Source organism: Penicilliopsis zonata, assembly GCF_001890105.1.
Source record: "Penicilliopsis zonata CBS 506.65 unplaced genomic scaffold ASPZOscaffold_5, whole genome shotgun sequence".
Taxonomy (NCBI): domain Eukaryota; kingdom Fungi; phylum Ascomycota; class Eurotiomycetes; order Eurotiales; family Aspergillaceae; genus Penicilliopsis; species Penicilliopsis zonata.
In genome coordinates this window covers 1510593-1537357 of record NW_019208915.1, presented here as the reverse complement: position 1 = coordinate 1537357, position 26765 = coordinate 1510593, and the positions used below count along the sequence as shown (strand labels likewise).

At 48.3% G+C, this 26765-nt stretch overlaps 13 protein-coding genes across 13 annotated transcripts; 8 read left to right on the top strand and 5 right to left on the bottom strand.

The window, feature by feature from the left end:
• Nucleotides 1-101: 101 nt before the first annotated feature.
• Nucleotides 102-332, top strand: ASPZODRAFT_131667 (hypothetical protein; the record flags this gene model as incomplete). The annotated part of the gene is made up of 1 exon (XM_022722808.1): nucleotides 102-332. A coding segment is annotated over exon 1 (218 nt), but the record flags the coding sequence as incomplete, so codon positions are not given.
• Nucleotides 333-435: 103 nt separating this feature from the next.
• ASPZODRAFT_15463 (hypothetical protein) lies at nucleotides 436-867 on the bottom strand (the record flags this gene model as incomplete). The annotated part of the gene is made up of 2 exons (XM_022726111.1): nucleotides 436-669; nucleotides 727-867. 2 exons carry the CDS (start codon nucleotides 865-867, stop codon nucleotides 436-438), a joined length of 375 nt encoding a protein of 124 aa, XP_022582527.1.
• Nucleotides 868-1842: 975 nt separating this feature from the next.
• Nucleotides 1843-2192, top strand: ASPZODRAFT_15462 (hypothetical protein; the record flags this gene model as incomplete). Its single annotated transcript, XM_022726109.1, has 2 exons — nucleotides 1843-1996; nucleotides 2062-2192. The coding sequence occupies 2 exons, from the start codon at nucleotides 1843-1845 to the stop codon at nucleotides 2190-2192; spliced, it is 285 nt and encodes a 94-aa protein (XP_022582526.1).
• Nucleotides 2193-2470: 278 nt separating this feature from the next.
• ASPZODRAFT_131665 (hypothetical protein) lies at nucleotides 2471-4264 on the bottom strand. Its single transcript, XM_022722807.1, has 2 exons — nucleotides 3774-4264; nucleotides 2471-3726 (listed from the first exon to the last, which is right to left on the bottom strand). The coding sequence occupies exons 1-2, from the start codon at nucleotides 4254-4256 to the stop codon at nucleotides 2656-2658; spliced, it is 1554 nt and encodes a 517-aa protein (XP_022582525.1). The 5' UTR covers nucleotides 4257-4264; the 3' UTR covers nucleotides 2471-2655.
• A 1487-nt stretch (nucleotides 4265-5751) lies between these two features.
• ASPZODRAFT_131664 (hypothetical protein) lies at nucleotides 5752-6560 on the top strand. Its single transcript, XM_022722806.1, has 2 exons — nucleotides 5752-6341; nucleotides 6400-6560. The coding sequence occupies exon 1, from the start codon at nucleotides 5788-5790 to the stop codon at nucleotides 6319-6321; it is 534 nt and encodes a 177-aa protein (XP_022582524.1). The 5' UTR covers nucleotides 5752-5787; the 3' UTR covers nucleotides 6322-6341; nucleotides 6400-6560.
• A 150-nt stretch (nucleotides 6561-6710) lies between these two features.
• ASPZODRAFT_15459 (hypothetical protein) lies at nucleotides 6711-9907 on the bottom strand (the record flags this gene model as incomplete). Its single annotated transcript, XM_022726105.1, has 3 exons — nucleotides 6711-9328; nucleotides 9376-9716; nucleotides 9768-9907. 3 exons carry the CDS (start codon nucleotides 9905-9907, stop codon nucleotides 6711-6713), a joined length of 3099 nt encoding a protein of 1032 aa, XP_022582523.1.
• A 1787-nt stretch (nucleotides 9908-11694) lies between these two features.
• ASPZODRAFT_1832334 (hypothetical protein) lies at nucleotides 11695-12855 on the top strand. The gene is made up of 4 exons (XM_022727193.1): nucleotides 11695-12161; nucleotides 12244-12367; nucleotides 12434-12676; nucleotides 12757-12855. The coding sequence occupies exons 1-3, from the start codon at nucleotides 11888-11890 to the stop codon at nucleotides 12525-12527; spliced, it is 492 nt and encodes a 163-aa protein (XP_022582522.1). The 5' UTR covers nucleotides 11695-11887; the 3' UTR covers nucleotides 12528-12676; nucleotides 12757-12855.
• Nucleotides 12856-12873: 18 nt separating this feature from the next.
• ASPZODRAFT_15458 (hypothetical protein) lies at nucleotides 12874-13896 on the top strand (the record flags this gene model as incomplete). The annotated part of the gene is made up of 2 exons (XM_022726104.1): nucleotides 12874-12911; nucleotides 12972-13896. 2 exons carry the CDS (start codon nucleotides 12874-12876, stop codon nucleotides 13894-13896), a joined length of 963 nt encoding a protein of 320 aa, XP_022582521.1.
• A 309-nt stretch (nucleotides 13897-14205) lies between these two features.
• On the top strand, nucleotides 14206-18087 carry ASPZODRAFT_15457 (hypothetical protein; the record flags this gene model as incomplete). Its single annotated transcript, XM_022726103.1, has 5 exons — nucleotides 14206-14291; nucleotides 14365-15390; nucleotides 15450-15730; nucleotides 15796-16079; nucleotides 16549-18087. The coding sequence occupies 5 exons, from the start codon at nucleotides 14206-14208 to the stop codon at nucleotides 18085-18087; spliced, it is 3216 nt and encodes a 1071-aa protein (XP_022582520.1).
• A 371-nt stretch (nucleotides 18088-18458) lies between these two features.
• ASPZODRAFT_141556 (hypothetical protein) lies at nucleotides 18459-19302 on the top strand (the record flags this gene model as incomplete). Its single annotated transcript, XM_022724762.1, has 3 exons — nucleotides 18459-18531; nucleotides 18609-18957; nucleotides 19017-19302. 3 exons carry the CDS (start codon nucleotides 18459-18461, stop codon nucleotides 19300-19302), a joined length of 708 nt encoding a protein of 235 aa, XP_022582519.1.
• A 1598-nt stretch (nucleotides 19303-20900) lies between these two features.
• ASPZODRAFT_24885 (hypothetical protein) lies at nucleotides 20901-23310 on the bottom strand (the record flags this gene model as incomplete). The annotated part of the gene is made up of 3 exons (XM_022727977.1): nucleotides 23000-23310; nucleotides 21428-22933; nucleotides 20901-20952 (listed from the first exon to the last, which is right to left on the bottom strand). Exons 1-3 carry the CDS (start codon nucleotides 23197-23199, stop codon nucleotides 20901-20903), a joined length of 1758 nt encoding a protein of 585 aa, XP_022582518.1. The 5' UTR covers nucleotides 23200-23310.
• A 34-nt stretch (nucleotides 23311-23344) lies between these two features.
• ASPZODRAFT_1831890 (hypothetical protein) lies at nucleotides 23345-23973 on the top strand. The gene has a single exon (XM_022727190.1). It carries the CDS (start codon nucleotides 23490-23492, stop codon nucleotides 23823-23825), a length of 336 nt encoding a protein of 111 aa, XP_022582517.1. The 5' UTR covers nucleotides 23345-23489; the 3' UTR covers nucleotides 23826-23973.
• Nucleotides 23974-24482: 509 nt separating this feature from the next.
• Nucleotides 24483-26203, bottom strand: ASPZODRAFT_95133 (hypothetical protein). Its single transcript, XM_022730495.1, has 4 exons — nucleotides 25801-26203; nucleotides 25644-25743; nucleotides 25406-25589; nucleotides 24483-25342 (listed from the first exon to the last, which is right to left on the bottom strand). Exons 1-4 carry the CDS (start codon nucleotides 26075-26077, stop codon nucleotides 24866-24868), a joined length of 1038 nt encoding a protein of 345 aa, XP_022582516.1. The 5' UTR covers nucleotides 26078-26203; the 3' UTR covers nucleotides 24483-24865.
• Between the last annotated feature and the right edge of the window lie 562 nt (nucleotides 26204-26765).

Genomic DNA, 26765 nt, shown 5'->3' with positions numbered 1-26765 from the left:
ACTCTCCTCCGACTTCATCAAAGAACTTTTGGCTGGAGTTCCGTCGCTTCCTTGACGCAGGGGTCGATATCAACGTCAGGAACAAGCGCGACGAGACGCCTGTGTCTGTTTATGTGCGGACTCGGCTGTGTGTGGATTCCCTGCACAGGTTCGACGGCTCTTATTGCCGCCGGGGTAGACCTGTTTGTGCGCAATCATGAGGGAGAATGTCTGCTGCATCTGGTAGCTGAGGTGGCTTCTAGACACCATCGGACAGGGCACGAAGAGAAGCTGGTCGAGTCGTTTACTTATCTTATGGAGCTGGGGCTGGACCCTTTGCTGGAAGATAATAAGCAACGCCGTGCAATGGTAGGTAGGAGTTGTATTTATACATCTCACAATGCTAATATACGATAGGCCATCGCCGCTGCCCGTGGAAGAAACGATATCCTCCCTCTATTCATCCCGTTTATACATGACCCTCGGCTCATTCATGAGAATCACCCGTTCCATCTTGCCTAGGAAAATAGGCACTTCAGCCGTGACAAAGTCGAGAAAACCCTGATCGGAGAACACAGCCTGCGCGCCCTCCATCGAATCGAACTCGACCAGGCCGACGCCGTCCCATCCAGAGGGGTCAAGACCGAGGGAGACTTCTGCTTGTTCTCGTTCGGTGTTTTTATGGTGGTACTATTAAATCAGTACTATGTATTTATATATATCAATAAAGACGTATATATAATATACCTGCTCATATTTCAAACAGTGTTTCTTGACGATAGGCAGCGCGAGAAATCCAGTGGCATGCCCATTACGCCAGTGCTCGTCAAAGGCTTCAAGGGACATGCCTTCCTTCCTCGCCGCGAAGATTAATAGCTGGACGGTCATGATAAGATAGGGAATAGAGAAAGATACTTGATAGAGAAGGATGGAGAGAGGAATGAGGAAGATGGGATGATCATGAGGGGTGAGGGGAAATGGGAGGAAGATAAACTAGTGACTAGCGAGGGGCTAATGTAGGTATAATGACTTTAAGTATAGTCTTTATCTAGTCTATTCTAGCTATTTATGTTTGTCTTTAGTAATGTATAGATTCCATGAATTATAGACATTTTACTATATAGTTTAATCTTATTTTATCATAGTTCTATCCTAATAATATACTAGTATAATGTATAAGACTATCTTAATATTACACTATTTATCTCTTTATATATTTGTATATAATTGCAACCTACTTAGATACTTAAAGATAGTATATTTAATTTGGATGATACCTCATAATTCATAAATTTCATATTCTCTGTAGTGGAGCACACCAAGTATAATGCTCTATACCAGCCTTCCCACCTCGCTTTGAGTAGAGCCCAAGAGCTCAATTTGATGAGGATGAGGTTAGTTTTCTTCTTTTCTAGCACTGCAGAATGAGCAGAGAGGATTGATAAATCTATGGGAAGAAAGAGCGTCTCCCCCGGGACAGGGACGGGAGAGCCGCGCCAGAAGTTTGGAGTAAGATATATGATACATACAGCCTTCCCGCATGGCCCCTTCTTTGATTGGCTTACTGAAAACACAGCAATGACTACCTAAGTCTCGACGTGTTCCAGACATAATCATGCGTCTTTTACTCCAACAACTGGGTACTGAAAAGGGCTTTGCTCCTAGTTGTCCAACAACTGGGTACTGAAAAGGGCTTTGCTCCTAGTTGAACTATAAAATAATAGTGCAGCGTCTACAACCTGATATTCAGGCCCAATTTCAACTTAGGTGATTCACTACACTATTTATTTGATCTGGCTTTTCCCTTGAGCATTCATTCTCGTATTCTATAGCCTATCTTCAAATCAACCTGCTATTAATGACATGTCTGCACTAGGCGATATCCTTGCGGTCGCCCAGACTCTGTTGCAGTTGATCTTGGTTCTTCCACTCTTCTGGGCCTTTTATATCCACGCCAAAGGCTATTTCCATCGTTTCCTCCGATCCGTCCATCGCAAAATCCGCGTTGCACTCCGAGGTAACGCTGCCGATGACTGCTTACTGATGAGTCTCTACTTGACCACTGCTAATTATATCTACTAGATCGCCATCACAATGCCCTGCGAGACCACAGATTGATCCTCCCTCTCCACCGTCACGAGCCGAACAACCCACCTATATTCATCACCTTCGTTGGCTGGGTGCAGCGTATCGATGGTCCTGTTATATATTGAATATAACTAGGGGTAATAGCTGGCGTTCAAGATGATATTTGATAAGAATTGGAATTGGAATTACACTTTCAAACCCGGCGGCCGATCTGACCCGCTGGATCGGACGGCCCGAGCCGAGTCTAGACAATGGGTCCGCCATTACAGCTTTGTATAGAGTAGACTGGTTAGTAGAAAGGATAATAAGTTATTGAAACCAAAAGTTGTGAAGAATAATTACTCTAAATATTAGAATACTTAATATCATCATTTCCTTCCTTTTAGGTATATGAATACAGCCCCTTTAAAATCTTCTATTTATATATTATCTATACTGACTTCTTGCTTCATACTGCAAAAAGATGATATAGTAATAATTTATATAAAGAGAATATCATGTATTCTAGGCAGTCATCTTATCCAGGTATACTTTCCAAATTGTCGACTCACCGAAATTTATAAGTAAACAAATGATTACACCATATTATTATTTTGCAACCCTCATTCCATCTGGGCCAAAAGAGCGCTCAAATGTTTCTCCCAAATGCTCCTCAGCCCACACTCGGTACACGCTCCAATAGACCATTTGGCCATCTGAGCAGATCTCGTCAAAGTACCGATTGGCGATCTTCAAATCGGTATAAGCTCTTTCAGCCTCTTCAGCGTCCATTCGGGCATAACTGTATCCAACCCAGAGACGAGCAAAGGGGTTATATATATCATCTGTGATGCAGACCTCGCCTCCGTCGTAAGAAGCAACGATGATAGCATCGCAATCTTCTTGTTCACTGGTCGACTCCATCAATGAGAGAGTCTTGCGGTCGACTGCAAGGAAATTGAGAGGTGGAGGCTTATTGGCAAACTCCCCGGCTTCAAAATATGCTATCAAGCCCTGCATATCAGGGGATTCCAGCCGGTCCGATACGTCAACCCACATGAACGTCTCATCCATTGCGCTGAACATTTGGGCGTGGATCTTTCGCAGCTCAGTGGGAGTCATTGACTCCAATATAAAAACCACGCTGATGTCTAGACTCCCAGCGATATTGTCAGGGTTGACGATTGGCTCCCTCCCAATGATTTGAAGCTTCCACATCGCAGGGTTATATCGATATGAGCCTGTATGGGCACGAATTGGCGGACCACTGTCTGGGTTCCAGGCTGCATTCCAGAAGTCCGTGACCATTTCAGATGGCAGGATACTCAGCTCGAGTCTGTTGATATCAGAGCTGGATCCAATTGCTCCGATGATATGGTAATCTTCTCCCTCGTCGTCGTCGTCGTCGTCGTCGTCGTCGTCGTCGTCGTCAATAAACAGAGCAAATGCCTGGTCGTTCCCTTTGTGACAGATCTTCAGTACCTGGAACATTCGGAACAGCTCCGCGCGAGAACATGGCTCTTGATTCTCTGGCCAGTTGTGGATGATGACGCGATGGCCGATAATGGAGTCAAGATTTGCTTTTGCTGCCTCCGAGAGATGCACCAGAGAGATCAGAGTCGGAATGGAGGGCTCTAGACGTATCCCTGATAAATGGGATGGAAGTACCCCGTGAATAGTCTATACATCTGTTTAGCCTTGATTCAATTGTGAGGGCGCAGACTGACCTTTTTGCCTTCCTCTCCTTCTTCTTCTTCTTTCTCTGGTAGTTGAATTCTTGTATACTCTGATGATAAGTTACCAGCGGCAGCAATGCCCAATAGAATGTTTGCTCGACTAATTGGCACACGCGCAGCCTCAGGGGAAGATTCCTCAGCCGTCTTCCAGGAAATGATGGCTGTGTGATCTCTCCGGGACTGATCGTCAATGAAGATGAGAGGGTCATCTTTCAGCATCGTGAAGATGACAGATGTTGGCGGCAACAATTCCATCAGCCAGGGGACATCTACCAGCCGTCGCATCTTTGCTTGAGGAGGGTCTGGCCATTCCTTATCGACAGAGCTGAGTTCCTCCATCATGGCAACCCGTTGGGCGTCCTCCATGGGACAGAGGAAGACCACATGCCATGTAGAAGGGGTACGATCACCCCCCAGTCGGGGTGAGGACTCAATACTGGGGAGCAACCAGAACGGAAGGGTTGAGGCTGTCATGTCGGTTGATGGTGGAATACAGAATAAGGAGTGGAACGACGTCATGGAGTTTACAATATGCGGACTTGACTATGCTAGACTTAGTATAGTGTTTCTTGGCATTGGCAGTGAACAATTTGGACTAATCAGAGCTTTTTATCAATTCAAGTTTATATACGAGGACTGTTTTTTTCGTACAATATATGGTTTAGAGGGCCAAAGCTTTTATTATAAGTAGTATTATGAATTCATATAGTTGAGATGTTATGAGAGAATATAGGGCATTAGAGCAATCAATTGCCATTCAAATTCTTACTTATTCACCTAACTAGAAGGCAACCACGGCGCATGCCTAAGGATATGATGTTTCAACTTTAGGGAGGGGGCTAACCCACTAGACTAAAAAGGTGTCTAAACGATCTAATCTAGGAATAGTGGTAATATATACAGCCATTATGATGTTAGATTCTAGTAGACCACTTGTTAATGCGGAGTTGTTCTCCACCATATTATCCAGGTCTGTGCCTGTCAGTCTAGAGTAGATTTATTCTCTCTATATAACTTTATTAAGCCTTTTATAGGCTCTTGACCTGGTATATGATTACTAGTCACTTAAAATATACCTCTAGGCTTTTTATATATAACTGCCTATCCCATCTCCCTTATCCTTCATTATCATTTTAAGCTGTACTTATGGCTACTTTGCAGATTTCATCTACAATTATTGAAACCGTCATGCAAATGATTCTACCATCCCTGTTTTATAAAACATCCCTGACGATATCAAGGTAAGTCTCAATAATATCTCAAGAAGAGTATCTATCATGATACACTACACTTTTAACATGCATCATTAGTTCACATGCTTCCTGGCTTTAAGTTCAATCATATAGAAAAAAAATATTTCATGTGAGTAGAAAAAGGCTTTCAATACAGAGACCTTGAACCGGGTATCTCATTCAATTATGTCCGAGTACCAAAACTTACAAACCGGCGAATTCTCGTCTGGGGCCGAGTATTTCGGGACGCGGTCATTTCTTCCCTTTGTCCACGCCGACCTTGAACAATCGCACACGGTGTTTGAAGAAGTATTTGAATAATCATTTCAGGTGCTTGGAGAGGTTTGGAATTCTCATTATAGGCCCAGAATGCAGTGCTAGGATGGGTAGGCCATAAGTTATGAAATAAACGTCTTTAATTGCTTTCATAGACTATACCTATATCTTATAATACACCCTCGAGTACTACCATATATATGAATTATAACTGCTGAATATTCTCTATACCTGATATCTTTTATAGGTTTTGTTACAATATGTCAAGGTGTTATCTTATCTTTATACTTCAGCGAAGTAAAACTGCTATCTTATCCACTAGGCCTGGTTTTATTAGGGCTGGGCCGAGGTAGCCTTGATGTAGTATTTACGCCCTTGCAATGACATGACATAGCTATTTAATAACTATCTATTTTTTAGTTATCTATATAATACTTGACCACTCTTCCAAGTCTACTCAAGTGTTTTACCAACGAAAAGTACTTTACCAACAGAAAATGAAGGCCAACATCCTCTTCCGCATCGCAACCTCCCATGATGCCCTCCGTATCCAAGAACTGATCGAATCCGCCTTTCGTGCTCAAGATACTCGCCCCAACTGGACCGACGGACTGGACCTAACCTCCCATTTCACCCTTGGTATCGACGAAGTGCTATCCACGATCAACGCGCCAGATACCGCGACCCTGATAGGCTTCAATGAAGACGAAACCCTCGTGTCTTCTGTCTCTGTCTCAAGGAAGACCGACTCCACCGCCCGTCTCTTCTGGTTGGCAGTTCACCAGAATTACCAGCGGGGAGGACTAGGGCGTCAAACTCTTGCATACGCGGAAACCTACTCACGGCAGACATGGGCTGTTGACATGATGGGGCTGAATGCTCTCTCCACCCGCGTGGAATTGAGACGTTGGTACGTTCGTCATGGATATCGCGAGACGGGAGAGACCAGTCCGTTTCCGCAGGAGCAAGTTCGTGCTCTGCACTTGCCGCCAGAGCTTTGTTTTAATGAGTTCAATAAAAACCTGTCATAATGGAAGAGAGAGAGATTAGAGTGAGTAGCATGGTTCTTGAATAAGATATAGTTCTTCGCGTGGGACTGACCTAAAGAGGAATGCGTGGACGGAAACGGTGGGGTTGGCTATGGACGGCCCGTGCCGACCGAAAGTCCGGGGAATGTCGGGAACCTGCCTAATTCGGCGTGTCATACTCCTTGTTCTGTAGTCATATTGTTCGCCGTGGGAATAGTGATTTTGGTTGATATGAGGTAGAGCATCAGTCCATTGGCAAGGCTACATGCGTCGATGAAATAATAATATACTGTGGCTTGAGGGTGAAATAGCAAGGTATAGAGGTCATATTTCATTCTATACTCTATCGAAGACAACGCTATATACCATTTACCAGTGCATTCCTTGCCAAACTACCAGAGTGAAGCATCAGGATATCCCCTCAGCCACTCGGCAATTTCCACATGTCCTTTCTCGTCCGCAAAAACCGCTGCCCTTCTGCAAACAACCTGTATATCCTCGGACCCACGATATTCATTGAGCAATAATTGTAGCATGTCCAACTGGCCATATTTGGCAGCTGCGTCAATGGCTGTTATCCCACCAATTGGAGCTGCTGGCTCATCAACCACTGCACCTCGTTGCAGGAGTGTGATGGCGATGGCGACGTAGCCGTGAATTGCAGCTGCCTGGAGAGCTGTCCGACCGCCGTTTCTTGCTGGTGGCGCATTTATATCCGTACCGTGCTCCAGCAGTAGGTTGATGGTATCCCAGTTACCCCATTGCATTGCTTCTTGAAGGGGTGTTCCGTTATTTTCCGTGGCAGGTGTATTCACATCAGCTCCATTCTCAATCAGATCCAAAATACATTCAGCTGGTGCCCGGATGCCTCGAGTTAGAACTGTTGTTTTGTCATCATGGTGTCGTGAATTGATATCGGCGCCATTCTTCAGCAAGACGTCTATGGCTCCCATATCATGGAGCCAGTAGTAATTGACCCGGTCTTCATTGGCTAGTAGTATGTCCCATGCAATTTGGATGTGCTCATCCCGTAATGATTTTGGGAGAGCTACCATCTCGTCAAGGATGAGCTCAAGGATTGCCTTATCCTGACATTGGAACGTAGCCACTGCAAGAGGTGGTAGATCGAGATGTGTGACTGTCAAGACCCCGTCGGTGTTCAGAAGCTGGCTGATGATCTCCTCGTTGTCAAAAAGGCATAGTGCATAATTCAGAGCGCTGGATGGGCCATATTTGCTGTGACCGGTTACATCGGCGCCATAGCCCAGGAGCAACTCCACTATTTCCTCGAAATTTCCTTGAATTGCCAGTGCCAACGCACTGTCGGGCGCAAGAACATCATCGAAGGTCGGGGCATACTTATTCACTTGAGCACCATGTTCCAATAGACACTTTACCCCATCAAACCAACCGTCCTTGATAGCTTGATAGAGCGGAGTCTCTTCGAAATAGTCCACCAAAGGATCAACATCTGCACCATTTTGGATTAAAGTTTCCAGAATCGTGAGGTTCTCGTCATAAATTGCATGCAGAAGACCAATCCTTCCGTCATCTTTCAACGCTGCAGCCTGCGGGTCATCGAATTCTCTTGGATCCATAGTAGGGGTTCCCCGCAGTGCAGCATGCCGGGCCAAAATGTCCGCAATAGCATAGTGACCTTTTCCAAGTGCTATTTCAATCACTGTTTTGTCATTGGGTTTATGAGGAGGAGCATTCACATCGGCTCCGGCGTCAAGCAGTAATGAAACAATTCTTTCATTTCCCACTCCGGCTGCTATCTGGAGGGCTGTATGGCCATAAGACATTCCGACATCGGGGTCTGGCTGAGCCCCATATGAGAGGAGCAGAGCCAGAAGCTCGGGATTCTCATTTGTAGCCGCGTATTGGAGAGAACTTCTCAGGGACCAGGGGTTTATCGGATGGCAGTACCGGGTAGGCCTGGGGCAAGAATTCGGAGATGCCCCATTTACTAACAAGGTTTGAACCAGCTGGATATTGTTTTGTTCGGCGGCAGTCTGTATTGACGTTTGCATGGCGATCTTTCCAGAGTGGTCAAAGTAGGTTGAGGGTTCCCGGTCATATCCAGGACCATCAGGGGCATTGACGTCGGCCCCCGATTCAATAAGCATTTCAACCAGCTCTAGATGGCCTCCTGCAGCTGCAGCCTGCAGTGCTGTACCATATTTGTCGGATATATAGGCATTGACGTTTGCACCCTTGCATAGCAGCAAGTGTACAGCGGTCAGGCTCCCTGATGATGCGGCATAGATCAGAGATGACCCTTGATGGCCGGCGTTCTTGAGAGATAATTCCGTAATGGCCCCAAAGGCAACAAGCGTTTGCACCATCTTGAAATTGCCTGGCTCCCAGAAAGATGGTTTAGTAAGCAGCGATGCATATTCATTGTCTCGAAACTTTGCACCCGCTTTACACAACAAATCAACCATTGGGGAGTCCATGTTGTCAACTGCTATTTCAAGAAGATCCGTGCTTTTGGACACCAAGCTTGGATTGAATCCTCCTTCGATAAGTCGTTGAACAGTTGCACAGTCTTTTGATTTGACAGCACCAATGAAGAGTCTTTTCCCGAAGATTCTGGCCAAAGGTGATGTCGAAAGACAGAAATCAACGAGAAGAGTGAGCGCGTTATTTGCCCGAAGGAAACTGGCGATTCTGCCGATCTCATCATCCAAAAGGATATTGTTGGCGAGCATGAAAACCAAAGAGGTGATATTGGATGCCAGGGTCGACGGAGAATCCCGATTGTCCCATGCTCCCTGGATCCAGTTTGAACTGTGGAACGCCACCCATTTCTGCCATTCTTCAGTTGAGCCAGAGACCTTTTCCACATAGCATTGAAGGCGTTGTATTCGTTCAAGTTCCCAGCTTGATGAATCCGGAAGGCCCACAGTCTTTGTCGAGCCACGACCGTTGTCTGATGGGTTGTGATATCCGTGCCATATGAAGAGGGACCCAGAATCAGAATCTTTATGTTTCAGCATATTCTGAACTGCTAACGGTCAGTCAAGATATACCAAAGTTTGGCAGAAAGCATACAATTGGATAGAACCTCATCTCTCAATCGCAGCGAGGGCAGATTCTTCGTATAGACCTCACGATATCCAGGAATTGAAATACATGCCGGAGTGGAAATGGTCACTCCCTCGGGGGTTGGTGCAGACTCCAAGTTTCCAAGTGTCTGTGTGAAGGTGACATGGCGTGCAATCTCCTTTTGCACCTTCTTGCTCGACAGTGGTTTATGATGAAGCGAGACTTCGCTGTCCTTGCCCTCCTCACGCTTTCGTTTCTTCATCTTCGCATTGACTGTCGGCCATATATTTGTCGGGGAATTCTTGGTGACTCCCCAGTCCTTTAACCGTTTAGTATACTGGTTCTGGCTGTCGGGAGTATCAGCATCTGATCAAGTGTCAAAAACTCGTTGATAGTACCTCGCCTGGAAACCATGGTTCGATTCCATCCGGACTCTCGTCTGCTCCAGAGTCAAGTTTGACGCAGAGTACAGCGCGATAATCTCCTCTTTGTGTCGTTCCCATACTTCATCTGAGATTCGAGGCGCTCTCTTCGGCATGGCGATTCAATACTAACTCTTTGTAAGTGTATGCAGGGGGAAATAGAAGCGAGAGGAATGAAGATGAGAAAATAATTGTTACTGACCATCATCAGGGGATTGGAAGGTGCTTCCTGAGCTTTTATCTTCCTCCGCCTCAGCCTTGCAGCCACAACCCTGTCGGATGAACCCGCGATGATTGGCCAACACCAGATTTTGATTTGGAGGTAAGTCGCGTTGGCACAATCTAAATAGAAGCAGTTTATTGGGCCAGGCCAAAATGTCTTTATCCTCCACCAACAGATTACAAACTGTGTTGGCCCACACCTGTGCAGCCTCATCCTGTTTTTACTGGCAGGGACCAGAATTGGTTCTGCGCATGGAGTCCACGGGGGCTCATCTGATAGCCCTGACCTGCGATCATACGGAGTACATACTCACTCAACTCCTTGATTGGACAGGACCAGACTTGGAACGGAGTGTCCATCGAGATGTCAGGAACTCGAACGGCTCAGCCACAGCATGGTGGCCCACGGCCTTGCTTTCATTCTTCGAGGCCGAACTTGGATTTGAATACTGTTTCCCATTTGACGAATTCAAAATCTGGAATTGAAGTGTCGCAGATCAGTTCCTTAGCTGTCAAAGCTTTCCAAGCCAGCTCTATGACTGGCTATACGCAGAATCTGCTTTTCCACGCATGATGATGGCCTTCACAGAGCACCGTGCCTGGTTCCATCCCCCTCTATTTAAGTAAGAACTGCAGTGATGGTCCCGGGCTTCTTCTGAGCACACTCTTACCAGCCCATCATGGTGTGGTCACCGAGTACTGTTATCGCCATGGTCGCTCTTGTCTTTACGGGTCTTCCCTCCATGATCTCAATCTGGATATACCTGCGACGCAGACGGGAGAGATCTGCAACTGGTATTCCATCTGTGACAGGATATTTCACCATGAAGTGAATCGTATCTAATGAATCAATTTTTGCCATATTCTCCTCCAAATTATTCCCTCGCCACGCTCTCACGGAGACAAACCCAGGTCGGCGTTCACGATGCGGAACTTCTTCTCGAGATGGGTCATTATCGTCGTCGGACGGAGATCGAATTCGTATGCTTTCATTAAATGCACATTGTCATCGCAGATAGTTGACAGTGAAGGAGATATGGCAGGGTTTCACTTCGCTGTAGTCTATTGCTTATGGTACGCGGGCGGGAACGGTGGACGGAGGAGACAAAAGGACAACTCAAGGCCGACGGTCAGATGTGATTTATATTATTTTGCTTCAGCAGTAGACAGGACTTATAGTTTAAGGAAGGTAGAGGTGAATGAATAGAGAAAGGAAGAGGGAAGATGGAAGTAGCAGGCTACCATCACGTGGTCCTTCCCGATCAAGAAGTTAGGGCACGGTAGTAGGGCACGGCAGACGGCATGACAGAGTCACGACACCGCGCCTGGCACTCCGTACCTCCTACCTGGTAAACTACGAGCTGGGCTTCAGTCAAGCGACACCACCTTGCTCTTGCGCCCGAACGAGTCCAAATGAGTCATCAGATAGGATCAAAACAAGGTACCTTTTCATCTGGCATCGATTATGATAATAAAATCTATTTGTAATGACAGTGTCGCGGATGCAGGTACGTTTCCCCCTCGAACAGCCAGGGTCTGTCTTCCCCCTTCAGCTCGTCATAACCGGTGAGTAGACGGGCCTTTCGATAAGAGCGGTTTTTAGGTACCTTTGTTGGGTACCTTTGCAGGGGTACCTTTGTTGGGGGTACTTTCGACAGCCTCGTTTTTCCTATGTTTGATTCTATCCACTAATTGGCTGAGTTCTATCTATCTATCGAATCCCGCTTCCCCGGCAAATCCCCTGCGAATCACATTCCTCTAACAGGAGGCTGTGATCAGATCAGCACCGTTCGGTGTCGATGGCGGAACGCACCCGGGTTCCGCGGGTGATGGACCATGGCACGGAAGCAGCAAAAGTACGAAGCACACGGTGAATGGAAGCTGCAGATACTATAATCTTGTATTGCGGGTGTTTGAAACTGACCAGGGGACTTGTTTTCACGCCTATGATTGCTGTTGCATCTCCCAGAACTCTCGGATTTTCGGCGGCTCCGGAAATTTTGAAAAATATCAAACATATCAGAAAAGAAGTACTTGAGTATATAATCGCAAGCCAACAGGCAAAAGGAGTGATGGGAACGTGGCACTCGACCTATATAAGGACCATGGGATCCGGAAGATGTAGACCACACACACACACACGGCATAGTATTTTCATTCAAGCCTTGCTTGCTCTGCGCCAGCTACTGCTGACATGTTCTCTGTCCAATTTTTCTTCTCCATCATCCAGACCGCCGCGCAAGTGATCTCAACCTTCCCAGTGCTTCATGTTATGGCAGTCTACGCCAAGACGGTCCTCGCCAAGTTGTGGAACACTGTTTCAGACATACTATGCTACAGTCTCATGCAGAAAGGTTAGTAAAATTGATTCTACTTCTTTTTCTCTTGACTCTACTAAGCATCGGCATGGCTGGCTATAGTAGGTGTCCGGCAAGACCTTCATCGTATAGCCCCCCCTCGAGACCTAGAGGCAGGACGCCCTCCTATATACACTATACCAAGCACATACAATGACGAAGGAGCTCGGCCGATGACTGTCTACAGCCGGGTAAGGATGTATCTGGATCTTGATGTGGCTTCAGAGTACACAATGGACAGATCGCTGTGACCTTTGTCTGTATCAATATTGATTAAGCCTTGTTTATAGTAGAGAATAGAATTACGTGAGCTAGATACCTTTTTGCCATGATATAAAAATGCAAATAAAATGACTCACAGCTGTTCTTAATACTGACATAGATAGTTGATGCCTTGATGCCTTGAGCTCAAATCCTGCTGCCTGGATTCCAAGGCAGAAACAGCCTTTCTCTGTTCCGCTCCGCCTCGTCTTTTCTTCCGCCACCAACAAACGACCCTCATCATGAAGACATTTCTCGACGTAGTCAAAGACTGTGACAAGTGAGTATTTCCTTGCTTTTCTTCCATTCAATACATAGGATTGTGCAATTAATTATCCAGCTTCCCCTATCCCGATCCTGGGAACAGCCATGCCTACGAGGAACAACTGAGCACGCTGTGGACGTTCCATCTCCCTGACGACATTAGACCCCATGGCTTTCTGCTCGACTGGGTGGTTCAAAGCATGCCGTGGACGGAGGATTTCCAGTTGAACTCCTCCCAGCGACAGGTTCATCTGTTACGGCGCCGTGATGCAGCGAACTGGCAAGAACTGTGCTCACAGAGCATCGACCAAGTGCTTGACCTTGCTAGAGAGCAAAATATCTTCCCTTCTCTAGGTCAAAAACGCGATGAACGATTCTCCGTCATTGGAGCCAAGTTCCCCGTGTCCATTGAACGATCTGCCATCTCTCTGTTTGGCATTGTCGGGTGCGGCGTCCATTTAACCGTCTACACACGAGCACCGCCGACAGAATCAGAGCCGGAACCCAGAATCAAGCTATGGATTCCGCAGCGCAACTTCAATAAATCGACGTATCCCGGTATGCTGGACAACACGGTCGCGGGCGGAGTGGCAGAGGGCGAGATCCCCTTTGACTGTCTCGTCCGCGAGGCGTCTGAAGAAGCTGCCCTGAGCGAATCATTGATCCGAACCAAAGCCCGGTCGGCAGGGACAGTGACCTGGTTCAACATCAGCGACGAGAGGGCGGGTGGGATTCCTGGTCTTATGAATCCGGGTCTGTTGTACGTGTACGATATGGAGGTGGGATCTGATGTAGTCTTCACGCCTGTCGATGATGATATCCATGAGTTCCATCTTATGGATGTCAACCAGGCCAAACAGGCCATGCTGGATGGGCGGTTCAAACCGGCGAGTGCGAACGTTTTACTTGATTTTCTGATCCGACATGACCTCATCACCGCCGATGAAGAGGAGGATTACGCCGAGATCGTATCGAGACTGCACCGAAAACTGCCTTTCTAACCACTACCCATTACAAAATATAAACTATTCCCCTGATAAATCCCTGCCACTGTACCTGAGATAATGACTGTTTTCTTATTGGTTACCATCGCCAACTGGCCACCGCTTAGTCATCTCATCTGCCCACTCTCTGCTTCCCTTCCTTTCTTCTTCCTCGAGAGGTTCTGATTCATCCCTCCAGACGGTCGTCCATCATGTTTGAGTGCTCCGTCTGTGGAAGGTCGTATATGAGAAATAGCCATCTCATCCGGCATCAAAAAACACGTTAGACGGCCTGCCCTTTTGTTTTTCTCTGCGGTGGTTCTGGCGATGGCTAATGAGAGAGCAGATACGAGATTGGTCGATTCGGGGCCCCTCTCAAATTGTCCGTTTTGCAAACAAACATTTCCAAAGCCGTATGTTTCTTCGTGTTCATCATTCATTCTACTGTCTTCATTCATTCCTCTTGCTAAATTAAGTACTGTCAAGGGAAGCCGCTCGGAGACATGCCATCTCGTGCTCGAGAAAGCCCAGCGGCCCGAAGCAGCAGCAACAGCAACAGCAGCAATCATGCGAGAAAGGAGGTGCCCAGCAGCAGTCACAGCAGAGAGGCAGCACGGTAGATCATACGGCCGATAGAGTTGATCCAGACCGCGGCCTGTCGCTGTTCTTCCTCCTCTCCTTGACAGACTCGGTGGTGAATGCCAAAGAACTGATCGCTGCCGAACCGACCGATCCCAACAGGAGATCGGTCCAGGTCCCCTCTGCCTTGTTGGAACTGCCTCTCTCGTCGGACTTTTCCTCTTCGGCTACGGATCTCTGGGCAGCCCTAGAGGGTCCCGCGAGCTGGTCGCCGTTTCAAATGCCGGATTTGGTTGATCCGGAGTCTCCGCTGCAGTCATTCCCGGATTCCTTGTGTTCGGCGTTGGAGTACCGGCTGAACGAAATCGTTCTCCAGCTGCAGTTCTATTCTACGATTGCAGATAGCCAGCAAAGCCAGTCTCAGCAGGCTCAGCAAGCGCAGCAGACCCAGCTGAATCCAGAATCCATCTTCACTATTGCCAATTTTTCTGCTTTCTTCTCCTCCTACTTTCATCATTTTCATCGCCATCTACCTGTCGTCCACCGTCCCACTTGTCTTCCAGAAAATGTATCCCCGCAGTTGCTGCTGGCAGTGTTTCTAGCGGGTGCGATCTATACCCCTTCGCATGAACATTCTCTTGCTGCGGCGCCAAGGTTTCTACCCGCTGCGGAAGAGTACATCTTCAGTCATCCCATCTTCGAGTTACCGCCTGGGGCAGCAGACTCTTTTCCAGATTATATCGAGATTCTGCAGGCCGCTCTCATCGTCGAATGTACCCAGTTCGGCATGAACGACATGCAGACGATTCGGCGCATTCGCACCAGACGACACCCCAGTCTTGTCTCTGCCCTGCGCTCGTTTGGGATCTTCAACTGTCGTCACTCCGTTGACAGGGATTGGAAGAGTTTTGTGAGAACGGAGATCCAGCTAAGGTTAGTACGGTCTCATCTCTGATCTCATCACGTATCATCGCTAACGGTCTATTATAAAGGCTCGCATCATGGACATTCCTAATGGACTGCTACTTGACTGTTGTCTTCAAAAACCCCCCGCAAATCACCGTCTCCGAGATGGTGGGCGGGTTCCAATCCAGCGACGACCTCTTCGAAGCAGACGATGAGAGTCAATTCGCAAATTTAGCCAAAAAGTATCAGCAGGACCTTTCCAGCTCTCTATCATTGAAAACATTCGTCACACAGATCATGGGCGATCCAGCCACTGACATCGCTATTCAAGACCTCCGTCCTTTTCAACTTCTAGTCATTATAAGCGGTACTTCTTCCCCAAACATGTCGATCGACGCCTTAACTAATGCTAATCCTAATCCTAATTGATAGCCCTCCACTCTATCGCCTTCGTCGCCCGAGCAAGCTGCCTCAGCACCGTCATCTCACCCACTCTCCTCCGCGCCTCGTCTCGCTGGAAGCAGCTCTGGAGCACCGTCAGCGCCCAGGCCGGCGATAATCTGCAGTACCAGGGTTGTTCGCGACACGCGCTCGAGCTCTGGTGGCTGCTCCGGTGTATATTGGAGGTCGGGGTGGTTTCGGATCTGAAGATCGCGTATTTGAATAATGCCGCGACGGATGATGCGGGGGAGATCCATGAGTTTATGAAGGTTATAGTGAGATCTCTATTCAAGTAGTCTAGCCTACTCTTTCTGTAATTCATAGGTCTAGGTATAGAAGCAAAGCTAAGTTTCATGTTAACAATTCATGGACAAATTCTATCTACCTTATCTGTGGAATAGAATAAGCTTAATTAACCCCCGCATGAAGGATGATATCGGAGAATATATCAAACTAGTCTACTTGATGCATAAGCGAGTACTTGGCTCTCTGGCCGATAATACTTGTACCTTATTACCATCTCAGTAAAACCGTATGTCATAAAAAATCTCATCTGATCTACAAGTATATCCTCTATCTAGGTTATATCAATAAGGTACCCCCCCGCCGGTATGCTGTGACACAAATCATCGTCATGTCTTACATAAGCTCCCAGGGAGGCAACAGGTCGCACGATAGCTTACCAGTTTGACATATTATTGATGAAGATATGATCCATGTCTGTCTATGTGGTCTATCGTGCAGAGCCGACGGATTCGCAGGCAGACGGAGCTCGAGAGTCGAGGCAAGATAGAAGCAGGGATTCCATCTAGGCGAGACGACATATCGCCAGGGGAATCAATCGGTCGTAAAGTGGTCACGGCGAAAGACAACCCGTCTTTGAATCCCCGGAACTGGTCTCTCTTGTGCAGAAGCAAGAACATCGCCATCTTGGTCTTCCTTGTCTTCACGCAGGGCTGGGCCGGTGCAGCCGAATCCTTAGTCCAGGCCCAGGCGAACAGGGAGTTTGGTGTATCCAATGTCGCCGGGAATTTGTCGACAGCCATGTATCTCTTCGGGATTGCCTCTGGGTCGCTGTTTGCTGGGCCTATCTCCGAGTCTGTGGGCAGGAATCCGACCTACCTCTGCGCGACATTCATCTACCTGCTCTTCGTGCTCGGCAGTGGCCTGACGCCTACGTTTGCCGGCCAGATCGCATGCAGGTACTTTGTCGGTCTCTTCTCCAGCACAACGCTAGCAATCAATGGATCCAGTGTGGGTGACCAGTTCCGTCCCGTCAAACGAACTTTTGTCTTTCCCGTTCTTGCGTGGGCGAATGTCGCCGGCCCCGTTATAGCGCCGACTGTGAGCGGCTGGGTCGTGGCGAATCCCCGTCTGCACTGGAGATGGACCGCGTATATCACACTTATCATATCCGGTACCGCGTGGGTGACTGCGCTTCTCTTCCTACCCGAGACATATCTGCCCATCATCCTCGAGTGGAAAGCAAAGCATCTGCGCGCCATCACGGGGGATGGCCGGTACACATCCGAGCATGCGGAACACGAGGAGATCTTCCACCGTTTGAAAAAGGTTCTCCACCTTTCAGCAAAGTTCTTTGCCACGGAGCCTGTTCTTGCCGTGCTGGGCAGCTATCTCGTTCTCCTGTACTCTCTGCTCTTCACCTTTCTGTCCGGATTCGACTACATCTTCCGACAGACATACGGCCTGTCCACGGCCCAAACAGGCGCATGTTTCGCTTCCATAGCCGTGGGCGAGACAGTGGCCATGCTGGCCGTTCCAGCATTGTACACCTGGGCGCGCCGAAAGACGGCATACCAGCACGGCGCTTCTCTCTTGCCGGAGTTTCGACTGTGGCCGGCCGTCGTCGCTGGCCCGTTGCTCCCTGTTTCGTTATTCTGGCTCGGCTGGACAAACTACCGCTCCATCTCCATCTGGTCCAGTCTGTTCGCATGTGCTTTGTTCGGAATAGTTCTGATATCGATCTATGTCAGCAGTTACGAATATATCATTGACAGCTACGGCGAGCATGCCGCAATCGCCTTGGCGAGCATCACCATGGCTCGCTATCTCGTTGCTGGTGGAATGGTCATGGCTGCCCATCCCATGTACGAAGGACTTGGCGTCCACTGGACAATGACTCTTCTTGGCTCCATCTCTGTCGGCTTGGCTCCCATGCCGTTGTTGTTCAAGATATACGGCGCCACGCTGAGGAGAAGAAGCCGCTATGCTGCGCATCTGGATCAAACTGTCATCCAGGAAGATTCTGGTAGTGTTAATTGATTAAAATATGATTGTAGAGCGACTTCACTTGAGAAATATGGCGAAATATGACAGCTCTAGCATCGTTGTATATATTCATCTTTAGCTCCTGTAGAGTAGTCATAATCTTACTTAGTGATGATTCAGGAATTATTCAATCACTGAGATGTTATTTCAGAGATATGTGAGATAAAAACCCATATATTTCCGAGTTTCTTGATGGAAGAGTAAAGGGAAGATTGTTGGCTGTTCTTGAGGTGGAGGAAAGCGTGTTTGCCTGATATTTGCCTGAGGTGTCCATCACACCACGTGATCGTGAATTTTTCACACTTGGAAAAAATTATCGCCAGAATCCGCGCTTATCGACAAGACGTTGCACCACCACATTCACGATGCCTGCCCCTACAGCTTTACGCGGCGAAAAGGCCGAGTCGCCGGCTCCTGCCACTCAGCCCGAGAATGCAGGTAAGAGATTTCTTTGTACCTGGCGTGGTCCGGTGGTCGCCACTGCTCCCCTCGCTGCAGTTGCTAACTCGCACTAGGCGACGACGAGTTTATGCTCGATCTCGAGTCCGCTCCTCCCCTGAAGATGACGCCCGAGGACCAGCAGCCGTCGGCGAGACACCTGGTTCACATCGAGACCCGCAAGGTGCCCATCCCGCCGCACCGATTCTCTCCGATCAAGGCCTCCTGGCCCAAGATTTATACCCCGCTATGCGAGCATCTGCACCTGCAGGTCAGGATGAACATGAAGAACAAGGCTGTGGAGCTGCGTAACTCGCGTTTCACCACCGACACGGGCGCTCTGCAGAAGGGCGAGGATTTCATCCGTGCTTTGGCGTACGGGTTTGACGTGGACGATGCGATTGCCCTGCTGCGACTTGACGATCTGTATGTTATTTCGGTGATTTTTCTCTGATTTTTTTCTTTGCATACTAATATCATTCTAGGTACATGGAGACGTTCGAGATCAAGGATATCAAAACTCTCCAAGGAGACCACCTCTCCCGTGCGATCGGCCGTATCGCTGGAAAAGACGGCAAGACGCGATTTGCGATCGAGAACGCCACCCGGACCCGCGTCGTGGTCGCCGGATCGAAGATTCACATCCTGGGTGGGTTCCAGGACATGAAGATGGCACGGGAGGCGATCGTCAGTCTGGTTCTGGGCGCCCAGCCGGGCAAGGTGTACCAGGATCTGCGGACGATTGCTGCGCGAAGGAAAATGAGAATGTAAACGGATCCGGCGGGACCGGGTCGGACACTCCGTCGATAACTGCCTCATTGTTGGTTTCCACAATCAGTGGCTTCAGGGGGTTTATAATGAGTACACGAAGAACAAAAAAGCTTCCACCATTCGCATCCTATTCTGTGCGTCGAGTGAAAACACATACCACCTTTTTATGGTTCCATCCGAGAAGGAATGCCTCGACACTTTCTAGGCGCCGGAACACGAATCAGTGGAAAGAATCACAATTCTCGCCCAGTTCAGTTCTACCATATTCTTTGGGACCAGCCTCTGTTGAAGGGATGGCTACTGTCAAAACAGTATGATCGGATATTATCCAACGTTTAGAGATGGACATCAGTGGTTGAATATCATCTCATGACGACTCTTTTCTTATTAGACTCCTTTTCAATGGCAATTAATCTTTTAACTTTACACGGTCGTGCCATACTCATTCCATACTATACTGAGTAGCTGCTGTACTCCCCATTGTTGATACCCTCAATCATCAGAGCTTCTACCTTGTGGCAGCTATCTATCGAACATTAATTTGTAGCAATTTTGTCATCTCATCTGGATTCACTGAACTGATATTGTTTGTTATCATTATTGAGCATGGGCAATGCCAACTCCACTATCTCTACCAATATGGCTTCAATGGCTTCCTCATTAGGCAACCTGCCACCTGAATGCACCCTGAATTAGAAGCCCCAGCACCTAAGCAGTGTATCTTCATAATTCACGGACACACCATGGCTCACAGTAGCAGCCGTCGAGGCCGAGTTCGCTGCCCCGGCGTTTCCTCCTCGCACATCCAAGAGTAGGAGCAACTCCAAGAGGGCCCGTTGAAGCGAACATGACTCGTGATTCCCCGTCAACTCATATTGGGCAATAAATTGCCTGCGTCTCTCCTTGCCCTGAATTCGATGGTCTCTGATATATTTACCATCTGCTGTCACCTGACATCTCACGTGTGCCACCCCTCCAGCCCATCTTCACTTCGTCGTCAACAACAAAACAACCAACCGGGCGACCGCCTCACCGTTATGGCCTCGAAGCCTGCTTCAATCGACTATGTCTCAAGCCCAATGGATCGTGAAGCTCACAACACACAATGGGGAAACAGAAAGGCAAAGTGACTCCCGACAGACCTCGGATTGTCTAGAGAGGCTTGCTTGTCTCTGGCAACGACGACGACGATAGGCAAACCTTGGTCTGGAAACTTGGAGGATAGGCGTGAATTAATTCAGGAGACTCAGGTAAGAGTTAGCATAGGGTTATCTCTGTTTTCTGTCAGAGGGGTGTCCCACGAGCGCTCGCCGACGGGAAAGAGCACGGTTTTAGTCCTGTCGACCACGACACGGCAAGGGAGGTCGGAATATCAAATGGCTGTACGTATCCATTGACAGAATAAGGCAGAAAATAGATATGCTGACATGCTGTGCTCTATATGCAGTACAATAAGGTCTTTTTTGAAACATTTGTGGTGTCTCGCCATCCTTACAACTCTGCGCTTCATCCGATGAGCTGCCTCTTCCAAGAGATGGAGGAAAGGCTAAAGCTCTATCGTGAATTGGTCGGGTTAACAGGCTAGAGATCCAGGAAGATCACAGGAAGACGATATTGGTCTTCACCCTCGTCTCGACAATCTTTCTGGCCCTGTATTTTGTGAGCATATTCTCTTTCCACAGGGTTTAATAGGAGTCTTCTCGCTCAACCATGACTCCAAGGCTTTAGTACAGTGTCAAGTCTACATCTTACTGCCTGCTATCCATCTTCTCTCCTTGCCTGGTCGTTTAGCTTACGTCTATCTGATTTTCGTCCACTGACATCTATTCTCTAAAGGGAACTTCTACCAACATAACAAAACGATAATCTCATTTCATGCCCTCGTTGATAGACTAGCCTGCTACGTCTGCGCGTCATCTGCAATATGCGTAAAAAGCCAGATCAAATAATCTTCACAATTGATAAGATTCGGTAAGAAGAATTGAAAAGGAAGAAGAGAAAAAAAAAACAGCAGAGATAGGACATTGCAAGTTCTTACACCCCTTCTCGTGTTGATATTTTTTTTTCTTTTTAATAAAGCTGCTATGACTCATGGACTCGCCCTCTCAGTCCCCAGTACACCTACAAACACTGAGAGTAGTAGGGGTTCTGGTAGGTGCAGGTATATCCACTGGCACACTCTGTTGCTCCAGTCCAGTTGTCGCCGCCGCACTGGCCGTATTGAGACGCCACAGCGGTGGATCCGGAAGATGTGGTAGTCACGGCGACAGCGGTGGTGGTGGTCTGGCTCGAGACGGAAGTGGTGATGGAGGTAGACGTGGACGTGGAAGTGGACGTGGACGTGGACGTGGACGTGGAGGATGTGGACGCAGCTCTGGTGGTGGTCACCAAGGTGGAAATAGAGCTGCTGCTGCTACCGCTGCTACCGCTGCCAGTATCGACATCGGTGGTGGTGCCCGTGCCCCCGGAGAAGGTGGAACCAATGGGACCGAATTTGACATTGGAGTAGGTGACATATGCGGTGCCGTTGTTCGCCTCGACAGTGGCCGGGACGCCGGAGCTGGTCGAGCAAGTACCGCGAGCAACGCCCGGGTCCGAGGCAGACTCGTTAGTCGGGTAGTTGCTGTCCAGCCAGAGCATGTCGGCGTAATAGTCGTCCCAGAGACTGAAGACCAGCACCATGCCATTGGTCATGGCCTCAGTCATAGAGGTGAATCCTCCATGGGTACTCCACACGTTCGTGTCGCCAAACGCCGTCTTCTCCGCCGTGCAGAAGTCGGCCGTGATGGAGTCATAGCCCGACACACCAGTGGCCGAGGTCGTCGCCTGGGAGATCACCACATCGTTCTGAACATAGTACCGCTTGATCTCTGACAGAGTGCCCGTGTCGGTGCCGTCATCGGTGATGAACTGCGTCACAACAGTGAAGACAGAGTTGGTGTCGACAGTCTCACCGGGCCCGTAGTAGCTCAAGTTTCCAAGACGGTAGGGGTTGAAGTCGCATCCATCCGGATCGCAAGTGCCGCCGTACCGGTCGGAGCTGTACGTGCCACCACAGTCATCGCCCTCGCACAGAGTCTGGGTCGCGGTATCGCAGGAGTGCGGTGTCAGAGCAGTGGAGATGCTGTTGGCCTCCCAGACATCCATCTCGACGCAGCAGGAACCATGGTCTCCCACACCCGTGTTGTCGTTGTTAGACGAGGGCACCCAACCCTCACTGTTACCCTGGCCGTCAATGAACTTCAGGTCACGCGGGCATTGCGCATCACAGTATCCAGTGCCGTACTTGGCTCCCGCTGTGTTGTTGGGGAAGCGAGCCATGCCGCCGTCGGAGTCCATGGTGACGAAGTAGAGAGCCCCGTTGAGACCGCATGGAAGCTCGCTGACGTCGACGTCAAAGGTGAACTCCCGGTTGAGCAGCTTGAAGACCTGGTAGGTGTCGTCGTTCTCCATCAGATAGAGACGCGAGCCGACATTCGACCCGGTCACAAAGTCCAGCTTGACCTCACTCCCAGAGGTGGTCACGCCGTACGTTCCTTCATAATCTGCACCATCCAGGGCGCAGTTGGCCGCACAGGTGACATCGTCAGGGCAGAGAGTCGTATCCCATTCATTGCCGGTGTAGCAGTTTCTGTGGAGACAAACACATATCAGATCAACCGAGGCTGACTATCCAACAGGGAGAACGGGAACTTACGTCGACGAGTCAACATCATGGGTCCATCTCCAGTTGGCATCGATGACCACAGAACCGGTCTGGGTCGCATAGGCACTAGCGCTGGAGTAGGAAGTCCAGGTCAAGGTCGGATGAACCTCTGAAGTATAGGTACCGACCTGCTGGGCGCGAACAAAGGCCCAGAAGGCGGGCAGCATCCAGATGCTGTTGATTTTGAGCATTTTGCAAAGGGGAAGAAGGAGAGAATGAAAAGAAGAAAAGGAGAAGTATAAAAGAATGAAAGAATTGAATTGAACGAGAATCTGACTCCAGGTCAGATTCTGATGATTGAGCTTGAATCTGGTCGTGTTTGAGACAACTGATCAAGACAGGCGATTCTGCTTCCTTTTATACCCGTTCCCTTTCTTCTTCTTGGTCCCCTTGACAGCCTCATCCTGCAAGTTATTGGAAGGCCGGATGACAGTCCCACCCAGTATAGCTTGCAACACGGGTCCACGGACCGTCGACCGAAATGAACATGCGTCTGTTGACACTGAAAGCGTTTCATGAGGAAGAAAGCGAGCAAGCGTCAGGGTTTCGCATTTCCCCCCCTCCCCCCCGCCCAAAGGGACCACGATTGTTGGAGTCGGAGAATCTGCCGAACCGACTCCGTTTCATTTCTGGAGACATCTTAGAGTCAGATGGTCAACGGTTACATTCGCTTCTGTGGATGTGGTTCTTCATCTCCTTGACTGAAAGGGAAATTCCTGATCTTGTGCGGTATAGCCAGAGGATTTTTCATGCAAAGAGAGGCACTGACGTACGAGTAGTTCTATTTCTCAATATTCTGGTCTTGGTTCCCTTTTGAATGGCTAGATTATGGCGATAATGAGGAGGATGGCCGCTGAAACGACCGTGCTTCTCTCAATCTAGTTACCAGCATTTGACTACAAGACTAGGTAATCACTAACTACAATAGTCTATCCACAAGTCAGTTATTAAAATCTATACCATGCCCCGCAGACAGGTTGTAGAGATTCCATACCCCTGTCAATGGCGTTAATCAACTGTAAACCCAGGGTCCATGCTAGGATCACGCCGGCTATATGCATGAGACACCTCGGACTACAGGGGTACTCTTCAATGCCGTGATGGAAGAGGAAAGGTAGAAGAATGATCAAAATAATACTTGGTCAATATAATTTATTGATTAGGTAGTTTACATAACTCTACTATCCTTTTATAACCATGGAGGATGGCTCTTCTATGAAGCGTCAGTACTCCATATAGTATGAATAGTTATACTGAGTAATCACTCCTACAGGAAGACCCTGAATAAAATAGGCGCCTAATCGTAAAGTTACTTATTATAGATTAAGCTAAAGGATTATATTAAGTAATCTAATACTAGCTATACTATACTCTAGTATACGGAGTACGTACAAGCTATATTTGTATATTACCACAACCTACAGTCATATATCTAGAAAGGTAGACAGTACATCCAACTCCTTCAATAATAATGGTACTTTTATTGAGGTTAGTTAACTAGTCATCATATACTTCAAACAGGGTATACAGCAATAAGCATAAAACCACCTAAAGTCCTTGAAACCAGGATGAAACCGAACCCGCCCAGATCGCATCTCGGCTTCTCGAACAAGACGTCATCTCCACCTGAGTCCTTAATGAACTGACCTTTCATTATCATGAGAGGAGAGTAGAGAAAACGCTCTTGACTTGACTTTGCTTTCTCGCCTTGTATCATCGAGGAGGCTTCCTCGGGCATGATATAAGCCTTAGGCGTCAAGGCATCAAGGCATCCACTAACTTTTACATGAAACAGGAGGCTTGGATACATCTCATTCAGTTGCAACATATTTCTCCATATATATCTGCGCTCCCCGGCTAGTCAAAAACAATGACATTCTTGCCGATGGACCCGCCCGCCAGATACTCCTGGCGCAGCTGCTCAGCCTCTTCGAGCTTCCACTCCTTGACGGCAACCTGCAGCTTGTACTTGGTGAACATGTCGAGCAGCTCCTTTGCCTGATCTATGTCTGCAATCAAGGAGCCGATCAAGGTGAGGTCTTTGAAGACAAACGTGTGGAAGGGGATCTGGAATCCCGCCTCAGGCTGGCCCAGCAGGACGAGCGTGCCGTGCTTGCGGGTCAGATCGATCGACAGCTTCAGCGCGGCCGGGTGGTCTGTCGCCAGGATCGTCGCGTCCAAACCAGGGTACTCGCCTCCGATGGTGGTTGCGATCTGCTCCAGGGATTTCTCCACGGGGTCGGTGGCCAGAAGACAGACATCTGGGCGGTACTCATATGCATTGACTGTGTCTAATGCTGACTGCTTCACGTCCACAGCTGCGACTTTATAGCCCTATAAATCTTGAACAGTCCATCCAAGAGAGAGAGTGTGTGCGTGTGTGTGTATGTCTCATACCATGCATTTGGCAACCTGCGTACCGATATGTCCCAACCCCCCGATTCCAACAATACCAATGGAGCCTCCCTTGGGCACCCTGGCCTGCACAATGCCCCGGTAAATGGTGATTCCGGCACACATCAGGGGGGCGGCAGTCTTGAAGTCCATCTCATCAGGAAGCTTGACCGTAAACCGGGCATCCCTGGTTTCCATCAGTGACTGTACATCACCGTTACTCAAGGCAAGGAAGTCATACGAAACCATGTATTCTGCCCAGGCCCCGTCGGCAGTAATCCCTTTCATTAGATTACCTTCGCAGTAAACAGGTATCCCAGCCTTGCAATCAGGACATTTTCCTAGAACATCAATAAGAATAGACACGTTTCAATTTCAATATTTTTAATATCACATACCACACGACGTATCCATGTTGATTGTGCCCACTCGGTCCCCGACCTTGAACTCCGTGACTTGATCGCCCACTGCCTCGATGATCCCCGCAGGCTCATGAGACGCAATAAACGGCAGCCTCGTGTCCTTGAACTCGTGGTTCAACGCCATGAGGTCCGTATGGCAGAACCCACCGGCCTTGATGCGGACAAGCACCTGGTGAGGCTGGGGTACTGGTTTGGGCACCTCCGAGACATGGTAGGGAGCGTTGAACTCTTGGACCTGCACGGCTTTCATCATGATGGCGAGAGTGAACGTGAAGAAAAACAGGAAGTAGAGAAAGAAGGCATCTTCAATTTATATGTTATTCCACGTCCCCTGCACTTCTCGAAACACAGTGGGGGTTCTGACTCGCTTTTGTTCGCATCTTCTTGGAATAATGATAAGAGAATGAAGGAGGTCACCCTCCCCCACGTTATATGGCCATGTTTGTAAGGCGTCACCCTTTGCCTGCCTGATTTCATTGCCTTATTTGTAAGGCTGCAATAATCAACAGTCACATAGCATTCTTTCCTTCCTCTCCTTCTTTTCTTCGGCCTTATTTTACTATTATTCTATTATGCCTTAACACTCCCCTATTATATAGATTAAAAGATTTGGCTAACAATTGGATAATCCACAGGAGGCAATATAGTTATTGCAGGTTATTTAAATCATGGAAAGATATATACACTATTCACGTATACATTTTCAATATACCAATGACTTAATATTTACTCTAACTAGTGAAATCATACTGACTCTCTAATTCTAGAAACTACAACATTGCTTAGCTAATATAATATGCATAGTTTGATGACTCTATTGATCTATTGACGGCCTCCGGCTCATTCTCGTGGCAGGTGACTGGCTCCTGGAATTCCCGAAAACCGCCGCAATGACTCAAGGACAGATGGAAAATTGGAACTTTGATAGAAGCAGAAGAACA

Excerpts from the sequence above, each read along its gene's own strand:
- ASPZODRAFT_1831890 (XM_022727190.1), top strand. The coding sequence starts at position 23,490 with ATGAACATGCGTCTGTTGACACTGAAAGCGTTTCATGAGGAAGAAAGC.
- ASPZODRAFT_95133 (XM_022730495.1), bottom strand. The coding sequence starts at position 26,077 with ATGATGAAAGCCGTGCAGGTCCAAGAGTTCAACGCTCCCTACCATGTC. Across the intron at positions 25,590-25,643 it reads TGGGCAGAATACATGGTTTC|GGATGCCCGGTTTACGGTCA; the intron begins GTATGACTTCCT and ends GATGGAAACCAG. Across the intron at positions 25,343-25,405 it reads CGCAGGTTGCCAAATGCATG|GGCTATAAAGTCGCAGCTGT; the intron begins GTATGAGACATA and ends CAAGATTTATAG.
- ASPZODRAFT_131664 (XM_022722806.1), top strand. The coding sequence starts at position 5,788 with ATGAAGGCCAACATCCTCTTCCGCATCGCAACCTCCCATGATGCCCTC.
- ASPZODRAFT_131665 (XM_022722807.1), bottom strand. The coding sequence starts at position 4,256 with ATGACAGCCTCAACCCTTCCGTTCTGGTTGCTCCCCAGTATTGAGTCC. Across the intron at positions 3,727-3,773 it reads AAGGAGAGGAAGGCAAAAAG|ACTATTCACGGGGTACTTCC; the intron begins GTCAGTCTGCGC and ends ACAGATGTATAG.
- ASPZODRAFT_1832334 (XM_022727193.1), top strand. The coding sequence starts at position 11,888 with ATGGAAGCTGCAGATACTATAATCTTGTATTGCGGGTGTTTGAAACTG. Across the intron at positions 12,162-12,243 it reads ACACACACACACACGGCATA|ACCGCCGCGCAAGTGATCTC; the intron begins GTATTTTCATTC and ends TCCATCATCCAG. Across the intron at positions 12,368-12,433 it reads CTACAGTCTCATGCAGAAAG|TAGGTGTCCGGCAAGACCTT; the intron begins GTTAGTAAAATT and ends GGCTGGCTATAG.